Raw genomic sequence first — 25,382 nt, 5'->3', positions numbered from 1 at the left:
GGCACACTATGTGGCACACATGTTTGAATATACAAAACATAAATTCAGCACTCTACAAGGACCAGAAGAAAAATAAAACTATCACGCCATATTTTGAACGCCACTGAACCAGCGCGGCTGTTCTAACAAGATTTACAACCAACACCCCGGCTAAAATTGCTGAAACCAGTAGAACCCATGAGAAACCGCACCGCGGCCTAACCGTGGCGGTTAAAAAAGCAACGTCGTCGTCGCGTTCCCTCCCCATCTTCCTCCTCATCTTCTCCCTTTTACCCAAACCCACCTCGCCTCGCCTCGCCTCATCATTCCCCCCATCCTCCCCATCTCGCCAGCAAAACCCCCGTTGGCGCCACCGCCGCGGCCGATCTGACCCGGCCGCAGCTCCGGCGACGCCACCGCGCCCTTGCCCCCCGGCTGCTGCGCCGCCGTCGCTGGCGGCGCTGGATCGGGCGCGGACACGTCGTTGCGTTGAGAATTGATGACGGGGGTTGCGGCGGCGGAGTCGGCGTCGGGATCGGGGATCTGGTCGCGCCGGCGGGACGAGATCACGTTCGATCGCCTCCAGAAGGTAGGGGTCGCGTCGCGTCGCGCGCGCGCGCTGCTTTGGTTATCACGCTGGGTTTGATTTGTGTGACGAGAATTGGCGGTGAATTGGTGGCGGTGTCCCCGCGAATCCGTGACTGAGCTGGTTGCCCCCCTCGCGCCCTGCCTTGGATTGGCTCGGTTTCCGCGATTTGCGTAAAAGCTGCCTCCAGATGGCGTCCGGGAAAACGAGCTGTTTAGTTAGTTTGATTTCCCCCCTCTCCCTAAGTTAGGCTCCCTTCTGAATTTTAGTGGTTGGATTCAACGGGATTACTCGTCCGTGCCCCTGACGACCATATGTACCAATTTTGACTTTGTGAGCAGCTCTATTGAATTGACTTTGAGTTGCTATAGGTGGCGCATTGCTCTTAGAGACTCTAAACCATTTGGGTTTGCACGTTTAGTTTGGTTTATTTAACCTGGGGAAATAAACCAGGCTTATCAAAACAAAATTCTGCCAGGACACTTAAATATGCCTCGAATAACTTGCTGATGAGGCAGAATGTGTTGTTCCGAAGCTTTCATCAAGCCGTGATCAGTCTCGGTTCAGATCAACTAATCATGTACTTAAATCTACAATCCTAAGTCTTCGTGGTTTACATATTTTACTGATGATAAGCTAGCAAGCTGCAAGTAGAATTTAGATTGGTTATCAAATGGTGATACACCTAGAATAGAGTTTGCTTTGTTTGTATCCCCATTGTGGCCTATTACTACTCTATCGCATTTATTATTATGGTTTTGTGCTATCACTTTTACAAGACCTTGGATTTTTCCTTACAACTCCCCTGAGCCACCTTGAATTCGCTGCATTGCCTCCTTCGTATCGGCTGTAATTTTTTTTGAGGAAACAACGGGGGGCGATCGCCCACCTGAACTCAATTTTCATTAATGCGGGAGTGGGTTACATGGGGGGCATAAAGCCTACAAAATAGGCCTGGGGCGGCATACCGCGCCCAAACAGAGCGAGAGTGAGATGGGGGGAAGCTGGATACGGGGGGAATACAGGGCAAGGTGAAAGACAGAGTCTAAGAGATAGCCTGGCACCAAGACAGCAGGGCGCTTGTGTCGATCCTGGGGGGGGGGGGGGGGGGGGGGCGCGGACGACCCACAGGCGGAGATGGTCAACCAACATGGCTAGAATGCGCGGAGTAGACATAAAATCTGCATCAAACACCATTCTGTTGCGGGATTTCCAGACAGTCCACAAGAGAGCTAAGATGACCGTGTTGCGCGCTTCCGGGTGCATGGGAGGTAAGTCTTCGGAGAGAGCATCGAGGAGGGCCGGAACGTCGGCGTCCACATGGGGGCGACCTGAGGGGGAGACGACATTCCAAAGGGGGCGAAGGCGGGGGCAGCCGACAAACAAATGCGAGGTGTCTTCCAGTATCGGCTGTAATTGTCGTGTTGCGGTAGTCTTAATTAAAATAAAGAAATTGCTATTCTGTAACATAGGCTGTTTTCTTGTCCTCACTGGGGGCGTATCTTTATTTCACTGGAAACAAGCCAGAATGCATATTTAAGTGGTATCATACTCTTATCTTGGAAATTGAAGTTATGTGAGTTTCACGACAGCTTTATTGCGAAGGTAACTAATGGTTTTCTGGCGGTGGATTAAATTTGTTTCAGTTCTGGAATGACCTGCCACCTCAAGCACGACGGGAGCTCCTCAAATTGGATAAGCAAACGCTCATTGAGCAAGCACGCAAGAATTTCTACTGTTCAAGGTGCAATGGGTTGCTTCTCGAAAATTTCAAGTCGCTGCAGCAAGAAGTTTCAGATATTGATTGCCTGAGCTCAACTGGTGATTCAAGGATTACGCAACAAATTGAGTCTCAGGATCCATCTGTTCATCCTTGGGGAGGCCTTGCAACAACAAAGGATGGCATCCTTACGCTTATTGACTGTTTTATAAAAGCCAAGTCGCTACGGGTGCTCCAGAATGTAAGTCTAAACAAATATGCAGTAATTTGTGGTCAGATGTTTTTTGTTCTCTGCATCAGTGAATATGATTACGAACTACTTTGATATGTTCAGTATACTGAATTACTGATCATTTGTATGTATACTGAATGGTTTTACTTTCAATATTTAACTCTTGATTAGGAAATGTTTGATCAGTCTATTTTTTAATTCATTTGCCATTTGTGTTAATTAGGTGTTTGACAATGCACGATCAAGAGAAAGGGAACGGGAAATGCTTTATCCTGATGCATGTGGTGGGGGAGGCAGAGGATGGATTAGCCAAGGGATGGCTAGCTATAGCAGAGGTTATGGAACTAGAGAAACATGTGCTCTGCATACTGCCCACCTTTCATGTAATACGCTGGTGAATTTCTGGTCTGCATTATGCGAAGAAACAAGATCTTCTCTTCTGCGTATGAAGGAGGATGATTTCATTGAAAGATTAATGTATAGGTGAGCACAATAGAGATGTTTGTTTTATTCAAATTCAAGTTAGAGGCATAAAAAGTACTCACTGAACTTGGCATTCAACTTATGAACAAAATAACTGAATTGAAGTAGCAAGTTCTTAACAAGCTGAAATCTTAACTCTGCTTATATCCACAAAATGGAAGATGACCTAGAGAAGAAACTTCAAAAGTACTTTTAAGGTTTTTGTAGTTGCACAAATTGATGGGAAACTGGAATGTGCATGGCCAAAAATTTGCTGCTCAGCCATGAAAGAATGTATTTTGCGGTGTCATATTTAGTATAGATATGGTAAGTTAGGAACCCCACGAGTTCAACTATTGACTGATCAGTTCTATTTAATCCTATTTCGTGTAGTAAAGTTTTCCTATAATGCTGCCAATTGTTGCTATTTTCTGCCAGCTTCTAATAGAAAAGTTAACAGTATGGAAAAAAAATTAACAGGTTTGACAGCAAGAGATTTTGCCGAGATTGCCGAAGGAATGTTATCCGTGAATTCAAGGAGCTAAAGGAACTGAAACGCATGCGAAGGGAATCTTACTGCACAAGTTGGTTCTGTGTTGCAGATTATGCCTTTCAATGCGAGGTCAGAGTGACTTCCTCAAAATGCTTACCAACATGATCTGCAAATTAATTGGTCAGGACATGGTTTCTAATTTCTACGAAGTTAATCCGGCTTCACTTATTTGCAGGTGTTTGAGGATGCCGTCATGGTTGATTGGCGCCAATCTTTATCAGTGAAAGATGGATCTTATCATCACTTTGAATGGGCTATTGGGACAGATGAAGGACAATCTGATGTCTTTGGCTTTGAAAATGTTGGGATGAAGACCCAAGTTCACAGAAGCGGGATTGATCTTGACCAATATGAAGATTATTTCATAACTTTGAGAGCTTGGAAGCTTGATGGGCGCTATACAGAGTTGTGTGTAAAAGCACATGCATTGAAGGGCCAATCTTGTGTGCATCACAGGCTGGTGGTAGGGGATGGCTTTGTGGCGATTACAAAGGGTGAAGGTATAAGAAGTTTATTTGAGCATGCTGAAGAGGCCGAGGAAGAGGATGTACGTGGCATGTCACTTATGGTGTTTACATCTTTAACTAAGTTAGGTTTAGCTGGGAGCATTTATTATTCTAACTGACGAAAACATGAGCAGGAAGATGATGCCATGGAAAGGGATGAAAATGATCTTGACGGTGATGGCTCTCATCCACAAAAGCATGCCAAAAGTCCTGAGCTGGCAAGAGAATTTCTTCTGGACGCTGCTGCAGTCATATTCAAAGAACAGGTAATTTATTGTCAAAACTCAAGACTTATCCGAAGCAGTACTTGCATAATGATTCTGACTGTACAAAGAAGAAAAAGAAATATACCTATTTTACAAATTCTGGACAACGCCTACCAAATTATGGACAACGCCTACCTTTTTTAGACATATACCGTATATTGCAGCGTACAAGTTTGAGTTCAGTAAGTATGTTAGCCTTTGGTTGTGACCCTACAAGGAATGTACAACGGTTCAGCAGTTCTTAGTATTCACCTGTGAAGACTTCTAGTAGTGTATTTCATCTGATTTTTCCAGCTCGGTAAATAATAATTGTATTGTTTTCTGCTGGTCAATGAATTTACAAGGACTGACAGCTTTAATCACTACTTAGTGTGATATATTTTCTATCTACCACATTCACATAGTTTGCAGACAAGCTGTTTTTCCTGCAATACTACTGTGGTTAATGTTGCTGCCGGCAACTAACTATTCAGATTTATTCAAGTTTTATTGAGAAAAAAAATTGACTGTGATTTTATCGAGAAATTTAGGCGCCCATACTCCTAGTCTTAATCATATAGTAAGTATGATTTTCTTTGCAGGTTGAGAAGGCCTTTAGAGAAGGTGCAGCCCAACAAAATGCGCAAAGTGTTTTTGTGTCTCTTGCACTAAAACTCCTGGAGGACCGAGTCCATGTAGCATGCAAAGAAATTATTACGTTGGAAAAACAGGTATGTGGTATTACTTGCAAAGAAAATTTAGAAAAGGTATGCTCATTTATATTTTTGACTATCAATTTATTGTACACCTTGTAGAACAAGCTTCTTGAGGAAGAGGAGAAAGAAAAACTCGAAGAACAAGAGCGCAGGATGAGGAGAAGAATGAAAGAGAGAGAAAAGAAGAACAGGAGAAAAGAGAGGCTGAAAGAAAAGGAAAGGGATAAGGGGAAAAAGCTAGTTGAATTCAAAACCTCAGACGATATTTCATCGTCAACTCTAAGAAACTCCTCAACATGTACTAACAATGATTCGGGGAATGCTTTTGGCTCCAAAGATTCAGCTAGTGAAGAGGAAGATAATTCAGCAGTAGTTGATCTGTGCCACTCTGATACTGAATCTTCATGCATAGAAATTAATGGACAGGATAATGTAGACTGCTACGATACAGTGACAAAATGTCTTCCAATTAATAGCAGTGAACCTTTCACATCCGAGCAATCAAAACCATCAAGACGAAATCTGAGGTTGAGAAAGGACATTCCTCAAGACCAGTCCTCATGTTGGCATGATAATGCAAGAGATGAATCTGGAAATGTTGGCAATTTGCAGTGGCAATCAATGGAAAGAACGAGAAATGGTGCTGGGAGCTGTAACTCACTGTTTAGTACAAATAACAGAACAAGAGATCGGCAAGACTATAGTTCTTGCAGCTATGACCATCAGGAGAGAGCTGGGGACAGCTATTTTTCTCCAACAGCTAGATCAGGTCGGGAGATGAAGATAGCAAGGAAAACAGGAGTTGATAAGCCTTTGGTTCAGTACCGTCGTGTTGGTAGTACACAAGAGAGAGATGCAATTCCGAAGAAAGTATGGGAGCGAATGGATACCCGAATGAAGACTTGCTTACACGAAACAAATAATATGTCAGGATCAGTTGATGATGTCGACTCACCCAAACCAGTGCAATCTGATATCAGTGGATGTGAAAAGCTTGACAAAGGACCTGAACCACGGGGTCAGGTTTCTGAAATGTCCAGGGATGTTTGTAAATCAGAAACAGACCAGTTACATGAACACTCTGAGGAAAATCAATCTGCTTGTTGTGATGGAACTCCTATGATGAATAAGCAAAATTGTTACTCCACAAACAATGAAGGTTCTAGGGTGGATGAAGAGCTGATGACAAACTCTGCCAGTTCTGATGGTTCATCTTCTTGTATGAGCGAGGCAGATAGAGAAAGCAGTTCAAGCAGTATGACCTCTTTGAGCACTCATAATCCAGAACCATCATCATCGGACTCAGAGGAATCATCTGAGAGAATCAACAGCATTGCAGAAGCTCCATCAACAAAAACTGTTTCACGTTCTTTACTTGAGACATGTGCGGGAAATGGTTTCAGAGAATACCATCCAAAAGCCAAATGCCCGCCTCACAACGAGAGATTTGGATTCAATGTATCCCCCTTCCAGGATCAGCTACTGCGTCACCAGAACATGCATGCACCTGCCTATTCGCCAACCACAGTTGGCCCTCACGGTCATTCTTGTGCTGCTCCAACAAATGGATACTTCCAGTATGGTCAGCCTCCCAGTTTCATTTCCAGCCCACTCAGGTTCGGAGTACCTGGGAACCAATCTGCAGATTTCCCGGTGCAGTATAACAATGTTCATCATTATCCAGCTCCTCCTTATAGTTGTATTCACCCAGAGCAAATTCGCAAGACGCCAGCAAGCTTCAGAGTCATGCCTCCACCTCCACCTCCGCCTTACCAACATCGGACAGGGCCGATCAGTGGTCACCCTGGTGGAGACCTGAATCCAGATATGCATAGTTCCATGCTGAAGCCGATGGGCCTGAAGGATGCTGCAGAAGATGGTAACAAATTGCATGACCGAAGCGCATCCTTCTCGTTATTCCAGTTCAACCTGCCTATAGCTCCACAAGCACCACCATCTTCCAAAGATGTTAACAGTGGAGAGCACCTAGCAAGAACGCCATTTGCTCCGGTTCAAGCCCAGCCTTGCTCTAGAGCGCAGGCAGATATGAAGGAGTACAATCTGTTCTCCACTGATCAAAGGGTCTATTTTCCTTTATCCAGATAAAAGAAACACACATGGGAGACGTGTTCTCCCCACTTTACTGTCAAAAAAACATATATGGTGAGTGATTGTATTGTCTGAACGAAATAAAATATTTTAATAGTGTTTTTCCTGTACGTTTATGTGCATTGTCACTTTATTCTTTTTTCCCTCTTCCGATTATCCTCTTACGTGTATGATGTAGCATTTTGATTTCTAAATATGAGGTAAATATCCAATATTTATTTTTAAGTTTGTAGTTTGCTCCAGGAGTTTTTATTTTCTGAAGAAAATTGCGTCATTAGAGTTGGCTCTTGTCACTCTTTTTTCTTCTCTTAATCTGTTCTGCCGTTGTATCATCTTTTCCCTGTTCTGTGGTTTCCTGGTGGTGGCTATACCATCATTTGTCTTGGGCTCATCTGCTCTCTGGCAGAAGCTCAAAGTGGACTGACCACCAACGTGTCAATCTACACAATAAACTTGCTAACAGGAACAAGGATCATCTTCCAGAAGCACTATTATCAGCTAGGACCAATAACAACGTACCTATGTACACTATAAACTTATACTCCGTACAAACATAAAAAAGGGGAATCTTCCGGAAGAACCAACACAAACTAAACTGAATTTGTGAATCGCTGCACGTCTTGCTTCCAGGGGACTGGAAGAGAGGATGAAAATTACACACAAAATCCTACGCTATCTACCGTTGCTGTCCCTGTGTATTTCAGGTCTTTGCTCATGTGTGGAGTAGGTAATAGCATAAGCGCAAGACAAGAGAACTGGGATGATCTCGTTGCATCACCTGCTAGATCGGCCTCTTCCACAACATGATAATGACTCCTTGCACATTTACAAACAAGGAGCTGATAAACCAGTCCAAAGAATCTGTCTTACAAAAGAGGGTTTCATCCTTGGAATTGCAAAAGAGCAAGATATAGCGCCGACTCATCGACAAACTCCACTATTTCATACTTGCTCCCTGAAGCAGCTTTCTCCAGTGAAGACCGACTAGGCAAGTCAGAGAACACGATGTCTGGATGCTCTCTACGGTGTTCCGCCAAGTTCTGCCTCCCTTGTTCCAAGAAGATGACAACTCTTGCACCTAGGTAATATGAAAAGAAATGCCTCAAGCAATAAAACTGAGCATTCATAATCGAAGTACTCGTCACGCAGTAAAACACTAAAACATTGTCATTTTAAAAAAACTAAGGTGATGTTTGGTTTATGACCTAAAGGACCTGCAGTAACCTGTCAAATGCTTCAAACTTGCCTCAGCCAGAGGTGTCACACGGTTGACAAGTTCTGGAAGCATTGACAGTGCTTTGTTTGGGTAATAACAAATGCTTTTAGACCATCCCAACAAACCAAAACTGCCTTCTATTTCTTAATGCATTTGCCATTTGTGTTAATTAGGTGAAAGTGAACAAATTATGAGAGGCAACTCAAGGAAAAATCTAAATACTAACTGAACTGAATTTACCGACGCAAAAGAAAGGCACTATCGAAATGCTACAAATCACCTTGAGAAAACTCTAGGTTGCCTGTTTCCAACAAGAAACCTAAGTTGTCTTTGCAGTAAGAGGTTTATGCAAGCGGGAGCAGGTGATGAATTCAGCCAATGAGTAGTATGAATCTTTGAAGTAGAATGAGCACCCCCAATCAATCACCTGTAATCTACTAGTCTTACAAGAAACTCAAATGACACAAAGTTACTAAAATAAAGACAGCGTACTGCCTGGACATCGGCTACACTTTAAGAGTCAATGTGCGTATATGTATGATCCATTAAATTATTCGACCAAACATACATCGCAATAGTTTGTTGTGGCGTACCAAAACGCCTTATATTTTGGGACAGAGGAAGCAGGATACTGCATCAATACTGAACATAAATATCCCCGTATTGTTATGATAAGGCAACAGGATATCTAAGACAAATCTGACCGTTACAGCTCACAAACTTCCCACCAAATAATGTGTGTTGTAGCATCTTAAGCATCACATACCACCTCAAAGGCAGTACTGATTAGTCATACGGAACACAGCAATAAGGCCACAGAAACATCCTCTAGCGGGCCCATCTTTGTATGACAGGTGATAGAACGAAATGAACAGGTCTAACCTTACAGTTCCAATCAGCAAATGGCATTGATAAAACAGAGTTGGAAACAACATACTGAAACAAACAAAGATTAACTAGTAGCACAAGTCTAGCCATCTTATGTGTAGTAAACAATTGATAGAAGGAAATGCACAAGCCTAAACTTACGCTTCCAATCAGCAAATGCCATTGATTGATAACATTGACCGAGAAACAACAAACTGAAGAAAAACAGAGATAAGGTTAAGGCAGCATTCCACTCACCTTTGCAGCACCTCTTGGCTAGCGACTTGAGCAGCGCGTCGGCCGTGACCCCCATCCCGGGGAAGTAGCAGACGAAGACGACGTCGAAGGCGTCGAACCTCCCGGGCACGGCCTCCACCACGCCGCCCCCCTGGCCCGCTCCCCCGCCCTCCAGATGGAAGCACCGCACCTGGTCGTGCTCCTCCTTGATCCCGCCCAGCGCGTACAGCGACTCGTGCGCGGCGACGAGGAGCTCGCAGGGGGACTCGGAGAGGAGGGCGCTCACGAAGGACGCCGTGGGCGTCACGGCCAGCACCCGCGACGCCGGCGAGAGCGCCGCCGCGGCGAGCGCGCGCGGGAGCTGCGACCCCGACGCGTTCAGGAAGGACCAGTCCTTCTCGACGATGTCGTCTATGGCGAAGCCGTCGGGGGCGGCGGCGAGGGGCGCGGCGGCGCAGGAGAGCGCGGGCGCCAGGCTGAGGCGCAGGGGTTTGGGAGATTTGGGGTCGAGGTGCCGCGGCTGGAATTGGGGTTGGGGTTTTGGGCGGGGTAGAGGGGAGACGGCGAGGGAGAGGGAGGTGGAGGTGGCGGCCATGGCGTGTGGGCGGTGGTGGCCGGAGGAGGGAAGTGGAACGAGGTCTGCGGCGAGGTTGTAGACGAGGCGTCGGCGGTGAAGTGGATGTGGGAGTGGAATAGGCACGACGAGGATTTTGCGGGCCTGGACAGCGAAAGTTTGGGTGTGTGCGAAATCACGGCCTCGGTCGAGCAGGGCCCATGGGCCATTTCTTCGAAAATTTTGTGGCAGGTTTGTTCTTTTCTTTTCTTGGGGAGAACCAGGGTCAAGGAAATGAACATATAGGTTTTTTTTCTGTCAAAGGAGTCAAGGGAGTAAATGATAAAAAAAACTACCACAATTATGCCAGAGGTGACACGGAATTACCAAATGGGACGCGATTGTCATATGACTACCAGGTTTGGGGCACGGTCGCGACTCGGAGCACTGATTCAACGGATTAGTCGTGTTAACCATGTTTCTGGTAGCCATGGCCCACTGTCAGTGCCGACGTGGCATGCAGTTGACGGACGACCGTTAGGGCTCGCGTTAGGGCACCTCTTGGTTGACTTTCCCCATCGTCAGTGAGCCACTTCTCCCCCAAATCGAACAGAAATGGAAGACGGAGGAGGCGACGGCGACAGGTCCGACGACCCAGTCATGGACGGCGAATCTCCGGCGTATGGCGCCTCCGCTGCTGCTAATGGCATGGAGGGCTTCGTCGTGCCCCCGCCGGTTCTGCAGCACGCGTCGCCGGTGCTGCAACTGACGCCACCAAGCCCCCGCGTCCAGAGTCGGAGAAGTGGTGGACATCTGGGGGCATGTCGTCGCAGAATGACCCGATGAGCCATTATCTCTACAATGGTAGCGGGTAAGATTTCTTTGCCCTCTGTAGAGTACTCCCCTGTTCGATTTTGCCCTAGGGTTTTTCCTGGTAATAATGTGGGTAGAATGATGATGTAGCTTGACTAGACTGTTAATTTGGTTGATAGGGAGCAATCAAAGATGTGGGAGCTGTATTTTCAATATGATGGAGCAAAATTTGTTCAAATTTTTTACATAGGATAGACATAAGGTTTCTGAAATTATTGTCCATCATGGAGGAAGAGGGATATGGTCGGTGTGATTCCTTATATTATGTTAAAACTGAAGGAGTAGGACTGAGTGGATTAGTAATTGATGGTCAAATATTAGGGCTCAGAGGGTGCATCGCATGGTGACTCCCTCTCCCTCACCACCTCTAGGCGACTCCCATGGCGATTCCTCAACCTACCATCCCTAACCACATTCTAGCCGACGATCTCCCCCCATGGATCACCTTGAAGACTCACCCTGCCTGGCTCTCCGACTAGATCTCAGATCTGGTGATTTTTTCAGATCTCAGGTCCGTTACAAGTTCTCCACCTCAATCTGCCCTCCCCCTCATAACCATGTATTTTCTTTGGTGATATCATTTGGACGTGCCAATTTTCCCCTCAACATCCTTAATGTGGGATTAGCACTATCTGCGTGCTTAGGCGATTCTCATGATGCATTCGTGTCTCACATCTCCGAGATAGGGTTTTCTCTTTCCAAGTCTGTTCAAAAGATATTGGATTCATGATCTTTGGTCTGAGATCCTACACATGCAAAGATTTTATCTATTTCTTCCATCTATGGAGCAATGGTGGCCCGAACTGGAGAAGAGAGGAACAGATCTGGTACATGGAACAAGATCATGAATGGACTACTGTACATCACAAATCTTCAAGAACTTCTGGCCCATAGCATCAAGGTAATCGTCGCAGATCAGATGCCCATTTTCATCGTAGCATTAATCACTTTGTCAATCCCTTCCAGGTCGGCAGTGTACGGAATCATATGGAAGAAGTTCGCCACTATAATGTCTGGAAGTCCAAAACAAATGCTAACAAAAATATTTCAGATATTTCGTTGATACAATGTCCCCCTATCCACCCAACGTCTCCCAATCTTATGGATTATGATTTTGGGCCCGCAAGGCAAAACTATAGTCCACATGCCCCATCTAGTATTTGCAATAGATGCTTATCATATGATCACCAAACCCACGAGTGCCAGAATCAGATCAGATGTCGCGGTTGTTACAACTATGGACATACTCTGCGTGCATGCCTATCTAAACGTAACAATGCCCCAATCTATAGGATCAAACATAATTCTGTTGTGAGCCCTCTTGATCCTCCATATATTCCAGAGATAAACCCTAATGCCCAGTTTTCACCGCTGCTACAATCCACCCCCTCCCATGTCTCTGAGACACCGTCGTCCACCACACCAATGGCAAACTACCCCGTTGATCCTACCCCCATGTTCCTGCGGGCATGCAGGTGATCCCACCTGGGCCTCTTCGCACTCAGCGCAGCCATGTCTTTCTTGGTGGAAACTTCCCACTCTTTGCTGATGACTGGGCGGTGGCAACGCTAACACCTGAGCCTGAAGATGGAGACTTCCTTGCTGCTGCGGCCACTATTGGCCTGCATCTGCATGATCTTGGAATTCAGGTACGGAGCACATCACGTAGTTCCATGGGAACAACCCTTATCAGATTTTCTACTGTAACAGATAGAGATGCTGCAGTAGTGGGTAGTCCATATTTCCTTGGAGAATCAGTTATTATGTTTGTTAATGGTATTAACAAACATAGCTCCATTATGACCCATGATGTCCGGCGCATGCTACTTAACTACCCTCAACAGCTGTGGGATCCAGAAACTGTGATGCGCACATTTAATCAGTTTGGTAGGTTCCTAGTTTGGAAGGACTGCTCAAACAGAGCTAGAGTCTTGGTTAAATTCAGAGCACACAATGTTGATACACTACCACTCAGCGTTGTAGTTGGCAAGAACCTCTCAGATGATGGGCAGACTGACACCTGGACTTGCCCTATGATCCTGCTTTCCACCACTATGCTAGGAGGACATGCAGGTGATGAAGACCCTCTAGCCCCCAATGGAGAAAACCCTCACCCAATGCCTTTGGTACACGCTGGTTTTTGGCATGATGCCAATATGGAACCACAGATGGATGACATGGCAGATGTTGGTGACAATATTCAGGAAGATCCAGCAGATGGTCACCATGTTGCCCCTGCTCCTATGGCTGCACCTACAATGGCCAATGGAATTCTTTCTCCACAACATCCTTTGATTACAGAGAACTATATCCCTGTCCCTAAACCAGAACAGGAACCAGATGCTATTACTCAACTGACCAAGTTAATTAACAAGCTAATGGAAAATGAAGTTGAGCATGAACTGATCCACAAGCTTGTTGGCAATCAGATCAATGGAACAACCATCAACCTGGAAGAAAAAGAAGTTAATGGAGTAGAAGTACTGAAGTGCTCCATTGAAATCAGTACTGTCCCAGCCAACTATGCAGTAGCGCACACAAAAACTGTCACGATGCAAGAGATTCAAGCACCCAATACTGACAGTGATGTTGCAGTTATATCTGAACCAGCAAATTTCAATAAACAGAAGAGGAAGCAACCTGCCCCACGTGATGTCAGTCTGGTACGCCGCAGTAGAAGGATTGCCAGTAAAGCTGCTGGATACAAAGACAAAGCAAGTGCTGATGCAGCACAAAGCTCCAAGAAAATTATTCCTATCAACCTTGGTAGTCAGTTTGATGCAGTGGTTGATCACCAAGGAGCAATCCCACCTGAGCTACCACTTGAAACTATGAGGATATCTCTGCTTTGCTGGCGTGAGTACCTCGCTGAGGTAGTAAACGGGTCGTTGCACACCATGAACACTCCCCGCCTCTTCTCGCTCGACGACTAGAACCGTGCTAAAGACCTGCACCGTTGCTGCTATATACATGAGCATTGGTTCTTTTTCATGTGGAGTCACGAGTACCGGAGATGTCGACAAAATGTTCTTCAAATTATAGAAAGATTCATGCGCCTCATCTGCCACTCGAACTTTTCTGACTTCTTCATCAACTGATAAAAGGGAAAAACTTTTTCTCCCAAGTTGGCGATGAATCTACTAAGCGTTGCCAATCGTCCTGCCAATTGTTGCACTTGATGCAAATTCTTCGGTGGTTCCATGTCAAGGATAGCTTTGATTTTCAAAGGATTGGCCTCTATTCCTCTAGCTGAGATGAAGTACCCGAGTACTTGTCCTCCTGGCACCCCGAAGAAACATTTCTTCGGGTTCAGCTTTATTTTGTATCTGTCGAGATTGTCGAAAGTTTCTCGCAGATCGTCAATGAGGGTAACTGCATGTTTGGTTTTAACCACGATATCGTCGATGTAGACTTCGATATTCCTACCCATCTGCTCCCCGAGACAGGCTTGCATACACCGCTGATAAGTTTCACCTGCGTTTTTTAACTCAAAAGTCATAACGTTGTAACATTAAACGCTGTGCGGGGTTATGAACGCGGTTAACTCTTGATCTTCTTTCTTGAGCTTGATCTGATTATATCTGGAGTACGCATCGAGGAAGGAGAGACGATCACATCCTGCTGTGGAGTCGACTATCTGGTCAATACGTGGCAGCGGGAAGTGATCCTTTGGGCAATGCTTGTTAAGACTTGTGCAATCGATACACATGCGAAGAGCTATCGTATCCTTCTTCGGCACCATGATTGGGTTAGCTACCCACTCGGCTTCCTTGAGCTCCCGAATGAATCCAGCCTTGCGGAGTCGATTAACTTCTTCGCCAATAGCTTTTCTTTTTGGTTTTGAAAAGCGACGCATCGTCTGCTGTACAGGTTTGGCTTTGGGGTCAACATTGAGGGCGTGCTCAGCGAGTTCCCTGGGAATACCTGCATGTCGGATGGTTCCCATGCAAATATTTCCCAGCGCTCACGGATGAACTCGATGAGCGCGCTTTCCTATGCGATAGTGAGATCTGCCGAAGTGTTGACTGTTTTCTTCAGGTCAAAGGGATGCACTTGCTATTTCTTTGCCTCTTTTGCGACGTCAAATTCATCAGATCTCACGTTCCGATTATCGGCTGGTGGCTTCGTGTGATCTGCGACATCATCGAGTGCATTGAGCTCTTCCTTAACGCCAAACTTCGAGGCAATCTTCTGGAAATCCCTGTCGCAATTATCAAAACGAGAAAAACTTTCGTGAACGGTTATTGTTGTCCCGTTATTGCCTGGCATCTTCAGCTTTAGGTATGCATAATGAGGTACCGCCATGAATTTGGCAAACGCTGGTCTGCCGAGGATGGCATGATATTGTGATTCACAGTCCACTACTTCAAATTCGAGCTTTTCTTTCCTGAAGTTGCTAGGTGTGCCGAAAACTACATCCAGTGATATTTTTCCAAGGGGATAAGCGGGTCGGGTCGGGATAATGCCATGGAACACTGTATCAGATTGTTTTAGCATATCAACCGTTAAACCCATTGCCTTCATTGTGCTGGCGAATAACACTTTCATGCCGCTTCCACCATCCATGAACACCTTGCTCATGTTGTACCCTCCAATTTGTGCTTCAAGAACTAGGGCAGCGTGGCCAGGTCTTGGAACGGCCTTCGGGTGATCCGCCTTGCTAAAAGATATGTTTTGGTCCGACCAGTCGATATATTCGGGTACCTCCGCCATAGCAACTTCTGCATACTTCACCTCTCGCGATTTTTTTTAGCTTTTCTCTTCGAAAAACTAGTTTTATGGATCATGTTGACCTGTCCTCGAGATGCTGGGAATACTTCGGTTGGTACATATACGTCTCCTTTTTCCGGTATGTATGGCTCCGGTGGGTAACTGTAGGCTGCCGCCCTTTTTTCTACCGGGTCAGCTTTTGCTGCTGTCTCGGCCCTAAGATCAACAATTTCTAAGCAGATGAGTGGACTTTTCAAGATTATCCTTCGGGTCGATGTAAGAATGCAAGTAACACGACGCTTCAAGTTGCTCCGTGGCCGATAGATAAGGTGTACGAAGATGTTCTTGCTTGGCTGCATGCTGTGACATCCTCGTTCATAATGCCGAGGGCGAGTCGCGACTCGCTCTTCTTCTTCGCGGCGTGAATCCCTTCGTCTTTTCCTTTGCTCCTCTTTGCTGCCGAAACCGCTTCGACTGCCCTCTCCAATGTTCCCAGGCAGGACCGCCAAAGCTGCTGCCGACGCGATATCATCTGGAACCGAAGTTCTTGGGCTTGGCGCGCTTGAACTAGGAAGGCGAAGAAACCCTCTGGAATTGATGATGAAGTGGATACCACCGAAAGTAGTATCCATTTTGTCGCGTGACTCCGTGAAGGTCGGATGCGATGCCTCAAACTGCGGTGTGAACTCAAAGGATCCGTAACGAACTGAGTTTCTTGGACTTGATGGCGTTGGTGATTCTAGCACGAACGCTGCAGACGTAACTGGAACTGTCGATGACATGGCTTGTGCCGACAGGGTTCCCACAGACGGCGCCAATTGTCGAGGGTACTCCTCGGCAATGCCCTCCATTTGGGGCTTAGGGTAGATGAAATCCTGTAGGCTGACATGAGACATCGGTTATCAAACAAGCAGGGAAAGCGATTTACCAAGGTTTGGGGCCCTCGATGAGGTAAAACTCTTACGTCCTGCCTGTCTGATCTTGATTTTGAAAATACCGTGTTACAATGGGGTGCCGAAGGTTTCTGCTATGATCTCGTCGAGAGGCTAAGTTCTGTAGGGACCTAGCTCTAGACTTATGGTGGCTGTGGTTACTAAGATTGCGTGTGTCCTCGGCAGCCTCTCTCATGGCCCTTATATTGGGAGCCAGGTCTCGAGAGATCTATCCGGGTACGACTAGGTTACAAAGAGTCCTAGGTCTAAACTTTCCTTGTATCCTTCGTCTCCTTGTCTTGTTCTTCAAGAATTCTTCTTCGGAACCGACGTAGTGGCCCACCTGGCTATCGAGTGCCTTCACGGGCCCCTGGTTGGGCCGCAAGAGGTAGTGCAACATTAGTTACCCGAAGGTGAATGCGATTTGCGAATGCCCGAAACAACCACACGGGACTAATCTATGTGGATATTACATTTGCGAGTACATCCACAGAATTGTCAGCGAGAGAACGAATAATCAAAGAAATAAAGAGGTACGAAAACAATATTCATAAATTTATTTTGTTAGCATAAGTTGTGCTGAGTTTCCGTAATAATTGTTTGATTGTGATTTGATATATATATATATACACACACATAGCTCATGTATTCATTTGTATCCCATTCTTTTACAGTTGGCAAGAAAGCGGGACATGATCTCAATCGAGGAACGCTTCAAAGAAATTGGCGAGGAACTGGTGGGATTTTTTTCCTTCGGGACATCATACCGCCATTTGGAGAGTACCACTATCAATGAAGATCTACATGTAATATATAGTTTGACTCGGAGAGTACCACTATGAATGAAGATCTACATGTAACATATAGTTTGACTCGGAGAGTACCACTATGAATGAAGATCTACATGTAACATATAGTTTGACTCGGAGAGTACCACTATGCTACATGTAATAGATAGTATGCCTCGGAGAGTACCACTATGCTACATGTAACAGATAGTATGCCTCGGAGAGTACCACTATGCTACATGTAACAAATAGTATGCCTCGGAGAGTACCACTATGCTACATGTAACAGATAGTATGCCTCGGAGAGTACCACTATGTTACATGTAACAGATAGTATGCCTCGGAGAGTACCACTATATATGCATGAAGATCGATCTTCATGCATGTACTACTTAATTTGCGATCTTATGCAATTACATGTGTTATATTATATGCACCAAGTTGCTATGCATCACATTTATCTTCATGTACTACCTAAATCCAAACGCGTTTCTGGCGCATCGACGCGATATGAAACGGTCTGATACCCCTAAACCCCTCCTAAAACCCTAAACCCTGAATTCTCTGCTCCGGCAGAGATTTATGCATTTTCTCTGCCGCGGCTGCCAACCTTTGGTACCGGTTCGTATTACAAACCGGTACCAAAGCTCCCTCGCCCTGTACTCTCCTGCGTGCCCACGTGGAGGTCCCTTTAATACCGGTTCGTAAGGAACCGGTACCAAGGGGGGGGGGTTGTACCGGTTGCTTAACCGGTACAAAAGCCCCTCTGGAACCGGTACCAAAGGGGGGGGGGGGGGGTTGTACCGGTTGCTTAACCGGTACAAAAGCCCCTCTGGAACCGGTACCAAAGGGGGGGGGGGTTGTACCGGTTGCTTAACCGGTACAAAAGCCCCTCTGGAACCGGTATTGATGGGCCTTTTTCTACTAGTGAGGAGAAAGAAATTAGGCATGCCAGCCTCCAACCACGAACCCATCATCAGATTCGCCATCTTGAAGTTGTCCCCCCAGCGGATCGAAAAATGCCGGCTCTAAATAATACACCCGACGAGTTGGCTGAGGCGCCGGCGGTAATCTGGGTTACCCGGCGGTTTGCAATGCGCCGGTGGTAAGGCATAACCACCGTCAAGGTGGTCGCCGGCGAATAGAAACGCGCCAGCGGTAGCAAATTCTGTGCGCCGACGGTAAGCAAATTCCTAGTAATGCGAGGTACACTTTCCTAACGTAATATTATTTTTTAAAATTGTAAAATCAATTCTTATATGTTAAACTGATGAAAAAATGTATTGTTAGAAAATGATTGGCCGTCTGAAGGCTGGTGCTCTTGGAGAGGAAGATTTCTTTATCTCTCTATGCCCACCTGGGACACATACGCATTAGACGTGTTCACAAAATTGAAAGAGCCGTTGGGAATTTCAGTTAATAATACCCCCATCTTCTCTAAACTACATACATATACACACGTATCCCCGTAGTCTACAACACCTCACCGCGGCGGTTTCAAAATTCAAACCACCGCAGTGAATCGCGCGCGCGGGATATTCCGTCCTGATCCTCTTTTCCCGTACACAACAGATGAACGGCAGCTGGAAAAGCAAAGGAGAAAATTTCGGCGTTTTGCTCAAAACAGCCACCTGATGATAATCGTCATCGCCTGCCCACCAAAGCGAAGGAGCTCTCTCCGCTTCTGGGTTCCGGCCCCCACCTGCCAGCTTCCCGTTGGCTACGTCCAAGATATTTCGTAAACTGCACGCCACTTTGACCGGTCTCGGAGCGGAGAGAGCGGACGGCGAGCCACTGCAGGTGGGCCCGGACCGAACCCCACCACCACTACGGCGCTCGCCATTCCGCGCGTTCCCGCCCGTTCCATCGCCAAAGCATCCAAGGCGCCCGCCGCTGTCCTCAAATCCTCCACCTTTTTCTCTCTCAGCCTCGGTCCATCTCGTCTCCACCAAACACCAACCTCCCCAAAAACCCTAGCCCCAGCCAGCATTCCCCGAGCTCCACTCTCTGCTCCCTCACCTCGCCCGCCCATGTCGCCGGTGACGCCCTCCCCGGCCACCGAGCCCAGGCGCTCCGTCCGGCTGCGCTCCACACCGGCCGACGCCGACCCCGACCCCGACGCCGAGCCCAGGCGCTCGGTGCGGCTGCGGCCCAAACCGGCCGACGCCGACCCCGACCCCGACCCCGACTCCGAGCTCGAGCGGCGCGTGACGTCGTCGCGCCGCAAGCGCCACCGCGAAGCGGACCCCGACGCGGACCCCGAACGCGGGCCGTCGCGCTCGCGCTCGCGCGGCAAGCGCCAGCGCAGAGCGGCGGGGAACGCGGCCAAGGACGGGACGAAGGACGCGCAGCAGACTGCGGGGGCGGGGGCGGACGACGCGGGCAGCGCGATCAACGACGACATCTGCGCGGAGGAGCCGGACGCGGAGGATCTACAGATGGGCCAAGAGGAGGACGAAGAGGAGGGCGCCGCGGTCCAGGCGGGGGGAGAAGGGTCCGCGGAGACGCGCGGCGCCGGGAAGAAGAAGAGGGTGGCGAGGCCGAGCGCCAACAAGAGGAAGGCCGTCCAGGACCACTTCGTCGGCGAGCCCGTGCCGGATGGCGAGGCGCGGCAGCGGTGGCCGCAGCGGTACGCCGCCAAGGTACGTACTATGGTGTCTCTGCTGTCTGTCTCTGGATCTGATCGATCAGCACGTACGTAGGTGGTAGAGATGGTGTTTCGTGTTTGGAAACTGTGACTGACAAAAATCCTGTACTCCTACCTTTGATTGCAGGGTTCTGATTCACAAGCTAAGAGGTATGCATGGCTTGCTGCAATGTTCGCCTTGTTCTGCTGGTTTCCGTTGTACTGCAAAGGGACCTGCTTTGCGTTTGCGGTGCTTAAGGCATTCCTGTTTCTGCAGGTCTGATGCCGAGGACGAAATCGGAGCCCTGCGCCACTACACAACAGTTTGCGTGGATGAGGCGAACTTCCATCTTGGGGATGACGTCTATGTCAAGGTCAAACACGATCGCCTGCTTTTAGCTCTACTGCTTATTGGTTGATTGCCATTGTCTTCCTTGCCTGATGATTGTAGTGTAGGAAGAAGATTGATACAGTTTGGGTTGCGATTTTTTGTTATGCTATAATTGCTGAAGTGGTGGTGTCCCCCTTTTTGTTTCTGCCAAGCTGTTGTTAACTTCCATGCGTTCAGTTTGTGACAATAGAATGTGCTCAGGTGCATGCATGCTAGCTAGCCCGGTTCCTTGTACCAATTCAATACTGTACTGTGCAATGCTAGCTTAAGTGCGTAAACTGTGAACTAAATTGTCCTCCATCATGAGAATGAAGATATGCATGTAAATCAGTTCTGAATTTTATGATTTGGTACACTAGGACTACAAGTTTGTCTCATGGAGTCCTTTTGCATTATACCAAGAGGCTTTCTAGTTTACTCCAGTGGGTTAATTTTGTTAATCTTATCATGCATTACTAACTTATTACTCTGTGCCCCCTGTGTTCTTAATTTGGAGTGTCCTGTAGACTTTTAATTAAGTAGCTTCTTCTCGATTTATCAACATACAGCACTCTTTTTCTCATGTTATACATTTTTGGTTAAAATGTTATTTTGTACTGTTCCACTTTGTGTGTGAATCTGATCTGTGATATTTAGCACTTTAGGATAGGAAATGTCTTGGATACTTTGCAGACTGCTTATTGATTGTTTCCTTTGCATGGACCATGAAGGGTGTAGCTCCTAAATATCCTAGTTTTCTCTCCTGCATTTATCTTGTTGATTACCTCTATTTTAACCCAACTACGTACGGTAATCATGTTATTGTTATTCTGAGTGACTGCAGGCTGCTCCTGGTGAGGACAATTACATTGGCCGGATCACAGAGTTGTTTGAAGGAATCGATCATGGATCACACTTCACTTGTCGCTGGTTCTTCCGTGTGGAAGATACGGTATGCGTGTCAAGCATGTGTTCTTTTTTTTCGATCAAGGAGCATAGGCCCAGCATCTGCATCCAAAGGATGCACACAGCTTCCTTCTTTATTAAATTATTCGCAATCAAGCATGTGTTCTTGTTTTTTCTAAAGGCAATTCTGCATGTGCCTAACACAAATTTGCAGGTCATCTCACCCAAATTGCTGGAGGTTAATGATCATAAGCATGATCGCAAGCGTGTTTTCCTTTCAGAGGAAAAGAATGATAACATGATTGAGTCAATTATCTCTAAAGTAAATATCATTTATGTGAGCCCAAATGTAAGTGCTTTGTTTTTTTCTTTCAAGTTCATGAATGTGTACTACATACTGCTTGTCATGTTTCTGCTGATCTTTATATGTTTGCTTTGTTAAACAACTACAGATGACACCCGAAGCTAAAGCTCAGCTAATCTCAAAGTGTGATTTGTATTATGACATGTCTTATTCGGTAGCATATTCCACGTTTGCAAACATGCCACCAGGTAATCATCTGTAGATACTATTTTCCCTGTGTTGCAACCATCATAAGTGCTCAGTCAAGCTTGTCTTTTCTGTTTCTTGTATGCAACTTATATTAAAATGAAAATAGACAGTATACTTGGATGGTCTGATCATAATTTAAAATGACTCTATACAATAATTACTTTGGTGATACATCCAGGAAGTACATTCGGCAAACAAAAGTTGATAGATATAGTGTACCATGATATATCTCCTGATGTATTTTGACGAGTTAAACTCTTGTAGAAAATGGTGGTGCAATGGGCAGTGAAGCAGCATCAGATCTTTCTTGTGACGATGTTGACTATTCTAAGAAAAAACCAATTGCTGACATTGCGGCACCACATGATGAACAAATGGAAACAGCAACACTGCTGGATCTTTACTCTGGGTGTGGTGCCATGTCAACTGGGCTATGCCTGGGTGCTGCATGGTCGGGCTTAAAACTGAATACAGTAAGTTTTCTGCTTAGGATGTCTTAGGACCTTCACTGCCGCTGAAGGCACTGTAACTGACAATCTTAATATTATTACCTTTTGCAGAAATGGGCTGTAGACATGAACACAAATGCTTGCAACAGTCTAAAGCAAAACCACACATTCACACAGGTAGCTAGTAACTACAATTGGCACTGAATTGCATTCCCTGTTTTGTTAACCAGGCATGATGACTTGTATGATTTTACATCTAATTTGTAGGTGCGGAATGAGAAGGCTGAGGATTTCCTTTCCCTCCTTCGGCACTGGGATGCCCTCTGTAAGAAATATGACGTCCACAATAGCAATTCTCTACCACGGACTTCGAACAATGATGAAGATGATGAAAATGAAAATCTCCCGGAGGGTACATTTGAAGTAGAGAAACTGGTTGATATTTGCTACGGTGATCCAAATAGCACTGGAAAGGCTGGCTTGTGGTTCAAGGTACTGCAGACTAGATTTTTCAAAGCACATATTTCTGTAATTTTTATGGATTTCAGGGCTATTTTTATTCCTCTCTTGTATGTTCAGTTTTACACTAGATAATTTAGAATATTTGTGTATTTTTGTAGGTACGGTGGAAAACATATGATCCTAGTTATGATACTTGGGAGCCAAGTGATGGCCTTAGGTTGGTATCTGTTTCATTGCGTTCCTCTTTATTCTGTTTTGTCAATAGTGCCTTAACCTAGTTAACATTTCAGTGATTCCCCTGAACGTATTAAAGAATTTGTTGAGAGTGGATACAGGGAATCCATTTTACCCTTGCCTGTACGTATATCCCTCCTTGTTCCTTTTGGGTTCTTGTTCTTGTGCTACCTATTAATGTATTTCTAATTCCAAAAGGGCTGCGTGGATGTCATCTGTGGGGGTCCTCCTTGCCAAGGCATCAGTGGATTGAACAGATTCAGAAATTATGAAGATCCGCTGACGGATGAAAGAAACAAACAACTGATTGTGTTTATGGATATTGTGAACTACCTGAGGCCCAAATATGTTCTTATGGAGAACGTCGTAGATATTCTGAAATTTGCAGATGGGTTTCTTGGGCGTTATGCATTGAGTCGCCTTGTTGCCATGAGTTACCAAGCTAGGCTTGGTATGATGGTTGCAGGATGTTATGGGCTACCACAGTTCAGGATGCGAGTGTTTCTCTGTGGAGCGCTTCCTTCAGTGGTATCTCTCTTTTTCCTATGCTCCTTGCTCTGTTGTACCTTGTAACACTACTGCTAAGAAAGATTCATCTGGCAATGTAGGTACTTCCAAAGTTTCCGCTTCCCACCCATGATGTTATTAATCGAGGAGTAGTGCCAAATGCATTCTCGGTATGAGAACATATTACTAACACCATGTTTATGTTATTATTACATCTTACTGAAATGATGCTCTATTTTCAGCAATGTCTAGTTGCCTATAATGAAACCGAAGATAAACACTTGAAGGAAGCTCTTGTCATTAGAGATGCTATATCCGATTTACCGAAGGTTTGCACTGGCTGTTTTCCTCCCCTACTCAATTATTTGTGGAGTGCTGCCTGAACATCAGTTGTTTTCTCTGTCCTCATAAATTATATTCTTTTCTACAGGTTGGAAACCATCAACCTAATGATGTGATGGACCATCGTATTAGACCCAAAACAGAATTCCAACATTATATCCGGCTCAACCGTAAAGGTAAACCCACCTAGTCTGACCTGTTGAGTGTTTAAATTTAATATCTGCATGCTTTTCTCATATTTTTAGTCATGTTGGTGGTTCAATGATGTCATCATGCCATAGTTTCCAGCATTTCATTATCAATTTGTTACTTCTTGATTATACTGAGTTATTTGGTGCCATTCTGAGTTATCTTGTTTTGTTATTCATTTTAAGACATGAAGGATTACTCACTTGGAGATGCTACTCACAAGGAAGGTCTTCTATTTGATCATCAGCCCCTACAATTAAACAATGACGATTATGAAAGAGTGCAGCAGATTCCTGTAAAAAAGGTAAGCTAAGGCTGAACATGTGTAATGCCCTTTCTCTTTTTACCCAGTCCTACAATTTATGAGCAATTATTGTATTTCAGGGGGCCAACTTCCGTGATTTGAAAGGTGTCCGGGTTGGGGAAAACAATACCGTTGAGTTCGATCCGGATATTCCTCGCGTACTTCTGTCTTCTGGGAAGCCTTTGGTACTGCTTATATCTGCAGTGCTTTTATCAGCTGTAATGTACATATTTCCCATGTTTTAATCATCCTTGCTTCTCTTGTAGGTGCCTAGCTATGCCATGACCTTTATCAAGGGCAAGTCACTGAAGTAAGTATACCGAATATTGGTTTGTATTATTCGTAAAACTCGATTGATAATCCTTGTTTTGTTGCTTTGCAGACCATTTGGACGCCTGTGGTGGGATGAAACTGTTGCAACTGTTGTCACCAGAGCTGAGCCTCATAACCAAGTGAGCTGTTAATAAAATTTCTGGTGCTTTTATGAGTTCATAACTTGCCAATATCTTTTATTTTGATCGAGCTTGGATGGAATTTGGCAGATTGTTTTGCATCCCACCCAGCACCGAGTTCTGACCGTCCGTGAAAACGCGAGGCTACAAGGCTTCCCAGACTATTACAGGTTGTCTGGCCCTATAAAACAGAAGTAAGTTCATCTTTAACTTGACACCATAACTGTTTGATTTTTGTAAGGACACAGTAGCTCTCAACCTCTACGACTCCTTTATTATGTTGATTTATTGTGATGTGCATGCTTTATGTAGATATATCCAAGTTGGCAATGCGGTAGCCGTCCCTGTTGCTCGAGCTCTGGGGTACTCCCTTGGACAGGCGTACCAGGGCGAATTTGATGGTGACTATCCCCTGTTCAAATTACCAGGGAATTTTATTCCTATGGATCAAGCAACACTTGCAAGATTGTCTGAAGGAACTTCTGGAGGCGAAGTAGTGGAGGCAGAATAAGTTTGTGACTGAGTGTGTTGATTTTGGTCATATACTTGCATGGGTAGCTGTCAAAACATTGTCATTTACTCTGGCCACTGATTTTTCCAACTCATCAATTTATAACTAAAAGCTTATGTATTTCCCCATTGCATACCTGTCTATTCCTTCAAATTCAGAAACTTTTTTGAGGAAATTTTGCGGCTGGAAGATA

General features: G+C 45.6%; 3 protein-coding genes across 3 annotated transcripts; 2 read left to right on the top strand and 1 right to left on the bottom strand.

Annotated features, from left to right (window-relative positions):
- The first annotated feature begins 240 nt into the window (after nt 1-240).
- Nucleotides 241-7,218, top strand: LOC127296282 (uncharacterized). The gene is made up of 8 exons (XM_051326322.1): nt 241-568; nt 2,212-2,526; nt 2,741-3,000; nt 3,460-3,601; nt 3,708-4,079; nt 4,173-4,304; nt 4,886-5,014; nt 5,099-7,218. Exons 1-8 carry the CDS (start codon nt 479-481, stop codon nt 7,103-7,105), a joined length of 3,447 nt encoding a protein of 1,148 aa, XP_051182282.1. The 5' UTR covers nt 241-478; the 3' UTR covers nt 7,106-7,218.
- A 684-nt stretch (nt 7,219-7,902) lies between these two features.
- Nucleotides 7,903-10,144, bottom strand: LOC127296283 (uncharacterized). The gene is made up of 2 exons (XM_051326323.1): nt 9,450-10,144; nt 7,903-8,186 (listed from the first exon to the last, which is right to left on the bottom strand). The coding sequence occupies exons 1-2, from the start codon at nt 10,021-10,023 to the stop codon at nt 7,990-7,992; spliced, it is 771 nt and encodes a 256-aa protein (XP_051182283.1). The 5' UTR covers nt 10,024-10,144; the 3' UTR covers nt 7,903-7,989.
- Nucleotides 10,145-19,642: 9,498 nt separating this feature from the next.
- On the top strand, nt 19,643-25,382 carry LOC127296284 (DNA (cytosine-5)-methyltransferase CMT1). The gene is made up of 21 exons (XM_051326324.2): nt 19,643-19,926; nt 20,059-20,081; nt 20,188-20,284; nt 21,125-21,232; nt 21,401-21,535; nt 21,639-21,738; nt 22,004-22,212; nt 22,300-22,365; nt 22,456-22,680; nt 22,809-22,867; nt 22,941-23,007; nt 23,083-23,412; nt 23,493-23,561; nt 23,634-23,720; nt 23,822-23,909; nt 24,108-24,226; nt 24,307-24,411; nt 24,493-24,536; nt 24,609-24,678; nt 24,769-24,872; nt 24,991-25,382. The coding sequence occupies exons 1-21, from the start codon at nt 19,723-19,725 to the stop codon at nt 25,187-25,189; spliced, it is 2,508 nt and encodes an 835-aa protein (XP_051182284.2). The 5' UTR covers nt 19,643-19,722; the 3' UTR covers nt 25,190-25,382.

The sequence above is a fragment of the Lolium perenne genome, chromosome 4 (genome assembly GCF_019359855.2).
Source record: "Lolium perenne isolate Kyuss_39 chromosome 4, Kyuss_2.0, whole genome shotgun sequence".
NCBI lineage: Eukaryota > Viridiplantae > Streptophyta > Magnoliopsida > Poales > Poaceae > Lolium > Lolium perenne.
The sequence above is the reverse complement of the archived record's forward strand: the minus strand, read 5'-3'. Positions and strand labels throughout refer to the sequence as shown.